The 8,980-nt window shown below is 46.3% G+C and overlaps 1 protein-coding gene across 2 annotated transcripts; it reads left to right on the top strand.

Moving 5' to 3' along the window:
* Positions 1–520: 520 nt before the first annotated feature.
* On the top strand, positions 521–8,643 carry HAUS4 (HAUS augmin like complex subunit 4). 2 transcript variants are annotated; one of them, XM_007449534.1, is made up of 10 exons: positions 521–715; positions 2,406–2,482; positions 4,174–4,316; positions 4,407–4,538; positions 4,874–5,008; positions 6,190–6,286; positions 7,181–7,326; positions 7,470–7,600; positions 7,962–8,030; positions 8,182–8,643. In XM_007449534.1, the coding sequence occupies exons 2-10, from the start codon at positions 2,428–2,430 to the stop codon at positions 8,363–8,365; spliced, it is 1,092 nt and encodes a 363-aa protein (XP_007449596.1). In that variant the 5' UTR covers positions 521–715; positions 2,406–2,427; the 3' UTR covers positions 8,366–8,643. The 2 variants fall into 2 exon arrangements, with proteins under 2 accessions (XP_007449596.1, XP_007449597.1); XM_007449535.1 differs by lacking the exon at positions 4,874–5,008 and having other exon boundaries at positions 530–715; positions 8,182–8,639.
* Positions 8,644–8,980: the final 337 nt, after the last annotated feature.

Raw genomic sequence — 8,980 nt, 5'->3', positions numbered from 1 at the left:
GAGGGCAGAGGAGGAGCCTGGGGGAGGAAATTGGATGGGAAGCCCATCCAAGGGGCAGGGCTGGCAGCGCCAGTGGGCGGCAGGTCTGGGAAGGTTCAGAGGGCCCTTGGGTCAGGCTTACACTCTGCAAGCCGCGACCTTGAGCAAGCCACATAACCTCTTTGCGCTTTAGTCTTACCCTCTGTAAAATGGGTATGATAGTGACTTCCTCGTAGGACACTCTAAGAACTAAACGGGGCGGGGCAAGGCAAGTAAAACTCTTGGCATAGTCTGACTCATTGTGGGCCCTCAGTAGAACCCGGCAATTATTACCATCTTCTTAACGTTTGTCCTCAACACGGGGGAAGGTACCCAGGAGAAATGGCAAAGAAGTCTGCCTACGACGTCTCCCTTTCTCAGCCCGGATTCCGAACCCCCAGTCTTCCGGCCGTTGGGGTCTAAGGGCGCGAGCGCGGCGGGGGGCGGAGCCTGCGTTCCCGCCTCGAGCGGGGCCCCGCCCCCTACCACTGCCTCCGGTGAGCTTTCGGCCTTTTTCCCACCCCCGACCTCGCCGCGCGGTCCTCCCGGGTCTAGCTTCCCGCAGCCCCTGAGCCCGGCCCGAGGGAGAGGTTCCGGAGCCCGGGCGCGGCCGGGGGCCGGGTGTTGCCGCCGCCGGCCTGCCCGCCCCAGCCCCCTCGGCACTGCCTCGGGAGCTTCAGCTGCCCACGCTGTGCAGGTTTGCCCCGGAGGGTCGGCGGGCGGCGCTGCGGCGAGGAGGAGCGCTGGGAGGGTCAAGCCGGCCAGTCCCCGGTATCCGGTCGCCGAGACCGCCCTCGGCCTTGGGAATCCTTGACTGCCCAGGCGGAAGGAAAGTAGGCGCTGGAGAGCCCGCGCCGCATTTTGATTCATCTCGGGCTCTGTAAGGGTCACATCTTGTGAAAATACCTGTAAAATCAATTTAACGTTCAGTGCAGCGTGTAAAGACAGATCTAAGAATTTAAAAGACGCCTGAGTCAGAACATTTAAATGCTTCGGTCCTTGTATCACCGTTTTAACACGTCTGAGTGCAAAGGGTGGAGAATCGAGCCTGATTGCCGCCACCGATCACGCCCTGTAGCACTTTAAAAGGGTAAAGGAAAGCACCCTAAAAAACCCCAAGTGGGCACTTCCCCTAGGGAGGGAAGAACAGCTGACTTTTTTGAAATTTGTGTTGGTCCTCATTTCCGTGGGCGAAGTTTCCCTGCAAAATTTATTTGCAGGCTTAGATCCGTGATAAACAGAATGCTAAAACACTAAGTAGTGGCTTTTGTTGACAAGTCGATTGTGTTATTAATTCTTAATGGCTCATCCAAGGCAGGAATCGTTATCTCAGTTTTGCAGGTGCGAAAAAGTTTGGCACAAAAAATCAATTCCCTTAAATTCGCACAGAAGCAACGGCGGAGCCGCAAATTAAGTCTTAGCATTCTGATACCTCAGCTACGTCCCCCTCTAGACCATGTTACAACACAAATGAGTAGTTACTTTGATGTTACTCATAAAACCAGGGAGTAAACCAAATGTTCTGTGAACATGAAGTGTTAAGTCATAGTAACCGATGTCTGTTCTGCTTTGGGAGGCTCAGCTTCCCTTTGGAGTTTGATACTTTGCAGAGAGGAGCTGGTGGAGCAAAGAAAGAAAAAAATGGGGAGTCATGTCAAGGGAAAAATTTTGTCTCCACAGAGTCCAAACTGTGCCCATCTTTACTGCCCTTTTGTGTTGATGTCATTCTTTTCAGTGTACTCCGTGTTCTGGCAAAACACCGACGCCTCACGTCGTCCTCCCGGTCTCAGACTGCATTAATACACCTTTGAGTTCCTCTTCCGGCCCTGACCTCCCTGTCAGTCTTCTTGTCATGCTCTTTCCTCCAGGTGCTCTTTACTCTTTACCAGGTGCTCTGTTATGTGAAAACCAGTTGTTTTTGTTCAAGTGTGGAATGATTCGTCACTCCAGAAGGATGTTTCTAGAGTTAATGATCAAAAACTACCAACAGATCTCAGATGAAAGGACAAGTTAAAGAAGCACAAGAAACTATTGTGGCATTTGATAGCTGAGTTATTTGACTGGAGAAAAAAGCAGACCTGGGTTTTTTTCCCCCTTTTCCCAGTTCACTCATAACTAGAAAGCAGCAGCTCAGTTTTAACCTTAGACATAATGGTGGGGGGAGGGGGCCATCCTCCTGTTTAGACTAGTGAATTGGAAAGTTTTCTTTCCCAAGGAGGCTCCTTTTCAGACAGGACCCAGGATGTGTGACATAGTCCCCGCCCTGTAAGAGGTGTTTCTCCTCCCCAGCTTGTAGATGACAGAAATTTGAACCCAAGGTAGTTGTCTCTCTCTGAGCAGCCAAGCCAGTTTATTTATCTTTTTGTTTCTTTTACTCAGTTGGACAGATAAGAATCACAAGAAAAGCAGATGGCATCCGGGGATTTCTGCTCATCTGGAGAAGGGATGGAAATACTCCAACAAGGTAAGTGTAGCCATTTGAAAGAGGATTGAGGACTTATCCAGAGAGGTCTTAATCTAGGGTCTTGTCGTCTATAATAAAAAGGGGGAATTCCCTGGTGGTCCAGTGGTTAGGATTCGGCGCTTTCACTGCCATGGCCTGGGTTCATCCCCTGGTTGGGGAACTGAGATGCCATGCGACGGTTGCCAAAAAAAATTAAAAAAGGATTTATAATGTTCACCAGTATGGTTTCTCGCACAGAAGCCTAACTTTCTAGAGGAACTAGAATACTTGAAGATGCTTAAACACTCTCTTATTGGCAGACAGATTATACTGACTCCTGTTCGGTACCTGCTAGTGCAGTAGACTAAAATTTCAAGATGCTCCCATGCTGAGTTAGCAAGCGTATCCTAAAGATGAGCGTGGCCAGTGAACTTTTGAAAGCTACCTTCCTACCTGTGTCTTGAATTTTCTCATATCTTGTCCTCCAAAATCTCAGATCCTTCCATATCTTGAATTCTTTGCATATCTCACATCCTTTCTTGAATCCTTCAAAAACTTGAATCTTCTGTATTTTGACCATTTCCATAGTGATCTTTCAATGCCTTTGGGGGAAAAAAAGAGAGAGATTTCTTATTCTCTAAAAGGACTCTGGTATGATGGTCCAAAGAATGAAAATGTAAGTGTTTGGTAAGTGGGAGTAAAACATAAGACCTCAGCAGAAAGCACGTGGGAAAAGAGATGGAAAAAAAGCCCTTTGAGCATATGGAATAAATAGTGGATCCCGACTTCTTGCACTTTTTCCCGTGCATGTGCTGTTCTGCATCCACATGGGTTACTCAGTCTATTTACAATAAGGAGAATTTGGTTAGTTAAATTTTTTATTTACTGTTAAGAGTATACCTTCTCTCAGTCTTGCTTATGCAACTAGAGATCACATACAAAGAGGGAACTTTACATGTGTTGTTTTTTTTTTCCTTCCCTTCCTCAAGAGCTCTAGGTATTCTGTGTGAATGAGGCATTTTAGGTACTGTGGTATACCAAAGAGTCCCTTATTCTTGATTCTCTTTGTCTAATATTTTCCAACTGCATTTCCATTTTCTAAGATCTTAGTTTGTTTTTTTGCGGTACGGGGGCCTCTCACTGTTGTGGCCTCTCCCGTTGTGGAGCACAGGCTCCGGACGTGCAGGCTCAGCGGCCATGGCTCACGGGTCCAGCCGCTCCGCGGCATGTGGGATCTTCCCGGACCGGGGCACGAACCCGTGTCCCCTGCATCGGCAGGCGGACTCTCAACCACTGCGCCACCAGGGAAGCCCTAGTTTTTTTAAGACTCATTCCCTAATTCTTGATTAATGTCCTTGTATATAATATAAATGCTTGTTACTTTGAGTATTGCCTCTAGTTTATTTGTGGATTTTTTTCTTTCTTTCTTTCTCTTTTGGCCACGCCACGGGGCTTGTGGGATCTTAGTCCCTTGACCAGGGATTGAACCCCGGGCCCTCGGCAGTGAAAGCACAAGGTCCTTACCACTGGACCGCCAGGGAATTCCCTATTTTTTGATTTTCTTAAAATTTTCATTCAATTTAGGAAACTTCCCTACCAAAAACCTAGCGGTTTTTTGGAAGTGAGTATTAAGCTAAGAGTTATGCTCAGTTATATAAATTGAGTCCATACTGTCTTTGCTTTTTGGTGCCTATGGGGGACATCCCTTTAAGTGTGCAGCAAACAGCTTCCTCCTTGTAACCTGAGTGAAGAGGACCTATTACAGAACCCACACTTCAGCAAACTGCTGCTGAGTCTCTCACAACACATGGACGAGAGTGGCTTAAGCCTCACACTGGCAAAGGAGCAGGCTCAGGTAAGGGCCCTGGGAGAAGGGCTAATAGGGAGGAAGGAAATATCTTCTGAGAAAGAGGGGTTCCTACCTGGGATTTTTTTGGTTTTCTAGGCGTGGAAGGAAGTTCGATTGCATAAGACAACGTGGTTAAGGTCTGAAATTTTACAGAGAGTCATTCAAGAGCTGCTTGTGGACTACTATGTGAAGACACAAGACAGAAATTTAACTCCTGAGGACAAAAAGGTGAGGCAGGACAGATGAAGTAGGCATTGGTACCAGCTGTAGGAATGACGAGGCCAGCTATGGCTTCAACTGATTCTATGATCTGGGGGAAATAGGAGCTTTGAGTAATGGTTATAGTAAAGGGACTGTGGTTATGGGGAAGAGGTGGGTGTGTTGTCAGGGTTTTGAAAAGAAAGATTGACAGGAGAAAGTACTGGCAGCTGGGAAGTCATCCGAAGGGGATGACACGTTTGAGGACTTTGAAGATGTGTGAAAAACTGGTTTGTGAGGATGGAGGAGGTGGAGTGGGAGAAGTTTTATAGTAACTTCTTTTTGTTTTTTATTCTCTCTCTCAGTTTCATGAGACCCTTGAACAGCGGCTGCTTGTGACTGAGCTGACACAGCTCTTAGGTCCCAGCCAGGAGAGGGAGGTGCCCCCACTGCTTGGGCTGGAGAAGGTGGACCTTCTGGAGCTCATGCCACCCTCAGAGGTTGGCGGGGGGCAGATATTGGGACCAAAGAAGGGAAATGGCTTAATTTCTCCCATATATTTAAACATTTTTAGGTTAAGCTTTATTGTTTCTATAAAAATGAAACATGTTCGTGGTGGTCAAACTCAAGTAAATAAGAAAGACATTACAAGGAAGAAAGTAAAAGCTGAAATACTAAATCTAGAAATAAATGCAGTATTATTATATACAGCTTGACATAAATAAATAGTATTAATTTAGTATAATATTAATAAATAGTATTATACCTTCCATACCTGTATAGAGAGTATAATCTGTTCTCACAATATATTTTGGACTTTCTTCAAGTATATGATTATTTTGAGGTATATATATTACTTTTCAAATAACTGTAAATAAGATGATACCTCCTAAAGCACTCTTTTTTTTTTTTTTTTTGAAGTGTAGTTGATTTACAATATTGTTTTAGTTTCAGGTGTAAAGCAAAGTGATTCAGTTATATGTATATTTATATCTATTCTTTTTCAGATTCTTTTCCCTTATAGGTTATTATAAAATATTGAGTAGAGTTCCCTGTGCTATACAGTAGGTCCTTGTTGGTTATCTATTTTATATATAGTAGTGTGTGTGTTGTTAATCCCACCCTCCTAGTTTATCCCTCCCACCTTCCTAAGGCACTCTCAGCAGTGTCCAGGCACATAGTTAGTGCTCAGAGTCCTTATTATATCATCAGTTTAAATTACAGATAGGATTCCATTGTATGGATGTAGCATAATTTGCTTAACCTTATTGATGGATATTAATTTAAGGTTATTTCCACATTTTTGCTGGCAGAAACCACACTGATAGGAACATGCTAGTTCATACGTGTCTTTGTATGATTATTTTCTGAGTGTTAGTGCTTGAAGTGGGATCACCAGGTCACAGGCTACACACATAGAACACACTGGTACATATTGCCAAACTGCTGTCCAGAGAAGAGCTCCCAGTGCACCTAGGTCCCCACATTTTCATCAACATGGGATCTTGACAGTCGTTGTATTCTTTGCTAATTTGATAGATTAAAAATTAATCTCCCTGATGTCTCTTGATGCATTTTCTTTGGTTATCATTGAGATTGTTAGTCATCACATATTCATTCACTGGATCTTTCTAGTTCCAACAGTCTGTCTACATCTCACTTTTCACTTCTGTGGCTGTAGGATTTTATGTGGATGAGAGCCCGGCTCCTGCTTGAAGTGGAGGAGCAGCTCAAGAAGAAATGTTTCACTCTGCTCTGCTACCACAATCCCAGTTCAGGTGCGTGCTGGCTGTGTTCTGTTCATGGCTGGCCTTCAGGGCTCCTGGTCTTCTCTTTTGAGAATAATGTGTTTGAATTTTAGATTTGGGACAGAAGCTGAGAAGCGTTGGAAATGTTTACTTGTTTGTTTCCTTGCTGGTAGAATAAAAGCAAGAAATTTTGTACGGACTTCTTTTATTCAGCAAAGTGGCAGCGTCCTCTTGCTGCAGGGAAGGATGGTTTGTTCTTAAGAGAATCAGAATGAAATAGGGAGTAAAATTCAGGTTAATAGGAGTTGACCTTGTCTTTATTTCTATGATTTAAGAGTTAAGGGCCAGGGCTTCCCTGGTGGCGCAGTGGTTAAGAATCCACCTGCCAATGCAGGGGACACGGGTTTGAGCCCTGGTCCAGGAAGGTCCCACGTGCCGTGGAGCAAGTAAGCCCGCGCACCACAACTACCGAGCCTGTGCTCTAGAACCCGTGCGCCACAACTGCTGAAGCCCGCGCATCTAGAGCCCGTGCTCCGCAACAGGAGAAGCCACCAGAATGAGAAGCCCGCACACTGCAATGAAGAGTAGCCCCCGCTCAGTGCAACTAGAGAAAGCCCATGAACAGCAGCGAAGACCCAATGTGGCCAAAAAAAATAAAAAAATTAAAAAAAAAAAAAAAAAAGACCCAACACAGCCAAAAATAAATAAATAAATAAATAATTTTTACAAAAAGATTAATAAAAAAGAATTAAGGGCCAAATCTGGAAAGTAAGAGAACTGGGCTGTTTTTACCAGGCCATCAGAAGAAAACCTGGAGGAAGACAGTATTTGTAGGGTTAGATATCGGATAGGGGCACTGAAACATGGCCTTCAAAGGGCAGGAGCAATTAGGGTTTTCCTGTCCAGCGCTCTGTCTCTGCCCAGATTCAGACAGTGAAACCCTGAAGGCAGCAAAGGTATGGAACCTCGCAGAGGTCCTGGTGGGTGAGAAGCAGCAGTGCCAGGATGCCAAGAGCCAGCAGAAGGAGCAGATGGTGCTCCTGGAGAAGAAGAGTGCCACCTACTCCCAGGTTTGACAGGGCGGTGGGATGGCCTCCTTTCTTTTGTACCCTGACCCCGGGGGCCCCTCTGGGGAAGCCAGGGATTTGTGATCTGCTTTCTTTTCTACTCTCTTTCGTGGCCACCCTCTTGCTCCTGCCTCCCGGGTGCTCAGGTGCTTCTTCGCTGCCTGGCCTTGCTGCAGAGGCTTCTTCAGGAGCACCGGCTGAAGACTCGGTCTGAGCTGGACCGCATCAATGCCCAGTACCTGGAGGTCAAGTGCAGCGCCATGATCCTTAAGCTGCGGTGAGCTGCGAGCGCCGCGGACCTGAGGGACTCCATCTCATACACCACCCACTCCAACCCTCGCCCTCATCTCTTTCGTCTCCATCGTGCCTGGCACCCTGTGGGTGTTCAGTAAATGTCACATAGCAGTATTGGCCTTTGGATGACTCTAAAGCTGTCAACGTTCTTGGGTCTTTTATTTTAAAGCCCTCTGAAATAGGTGGTTTACTGTGAGCTAAATTGCTCAGGAATTTGGAATGACCTTGTTTATCCTGTCAGTGCTCAACACAGGACCTTGACCATTGGCAGGTCCTGTGTCCCATTCCTAAGTCTGCTGCTGTTAGGGATCCTCAGCTTGACATTTCTTTCTTCCCTCGGTCAGGATGGAAGAGCTCAAGATTTTGTCTGACACTTACACTGACGAGAAAGTGGAAGTTCATCGTCTCATTAGGTGAGAACTCCCAAAAGCCTGACGCAGCTCTTCAGAGCTGGTCCGCATACCCTCCACCCTCCAGACTCATTCATTTTAGTGCCTTCTCATTCTGGTGTACTTTCTGAGGAACCAGATCCTTATATTGTATCTTCTGTGCCTGGGCTTTTAGGGACCGTTTGGAGGGGGCCATTCACCTACAAGAGCAGGACATGGAGAAGTCCCGACAGGTCCTGAACACCTATGAGGTCCTCGGGGAGGAGTTTGACAGGCTGGTGAAAGAGTACACCCAACTCAAGCAGGCAACTGAGAACAAGCGCTGGGCCCTCCAGGAGTTCAACAAGGCCTGCCGCTGAGTGTGGGCGGGGCCAGGAGGCTCAGCTTCTGCATAGGGGCTGCCTCCTCCTCTTCCTGCTGGAAGGGCCACCTCCACCTGAGCCCACCTTCACTCAAGGGAGCGTGGGGACACTTGCTCAAAACACTGCAGTCCTTTAGGCACCCTCCTGGTTTCTCTTCCTTGTTTACAACGAGTCTCTTCTAGCAAATGTAACAGATTTGTATAATTTTCTATACAGCTATTTGTCAGCTGTATCATACTTGATTATCTCCTGAATAAAGTGATAATGTTGTATCTGAGGATTTTAGTCATTTTCCTTTGGGCAAAGATAAAAAAAGAATATCAAAGGCTATATGGAAAAAAAAAAAAGGCTATACGGATAAGGAGGGAAACTGAGTGGGTCCAAATAGAGATGGATCCATAATGCTTACTCAAAGTGGGGGAGGTTGAAGGGCCAGCCCACCCACGTGGAGTCTTTCTTTTTATTTATTTATTTATTTACTTATTTTTGGCTGTGTTGGGTCTTCGTTGCTGTGCTCAGTCTTTCTCTAGTTGCGGTGAGCGGGGTTCTCATTGCGGTGGCTTCTCGTGGAGCACGGGCTCTAGGCACGCGGGCTTCAGTAGTTGTAGCACA

This window comes from Lipotes vexillifer, unplaced genomic scaffold (assembly GCF_000442215.2).
Source record: "Lipotes vexillifer unplaced genomic scaffold, Lipotes_vexillifer_v1.1 scaffold1093, whole genome shotgun sequence".
In the NCBI taxonomy this organism is placed as follows: Eukaryota; Metazoa; Chordata; class Mammalia; order Artiodactyla; family Lipotidae; genus Lipotes; species Lipotes vexillifer.
The sequence above is the reverse complement of the archived record's forward strand: the minus strand, read 5'-3'. Positions and strand labels throughout refer to the sequence as shown.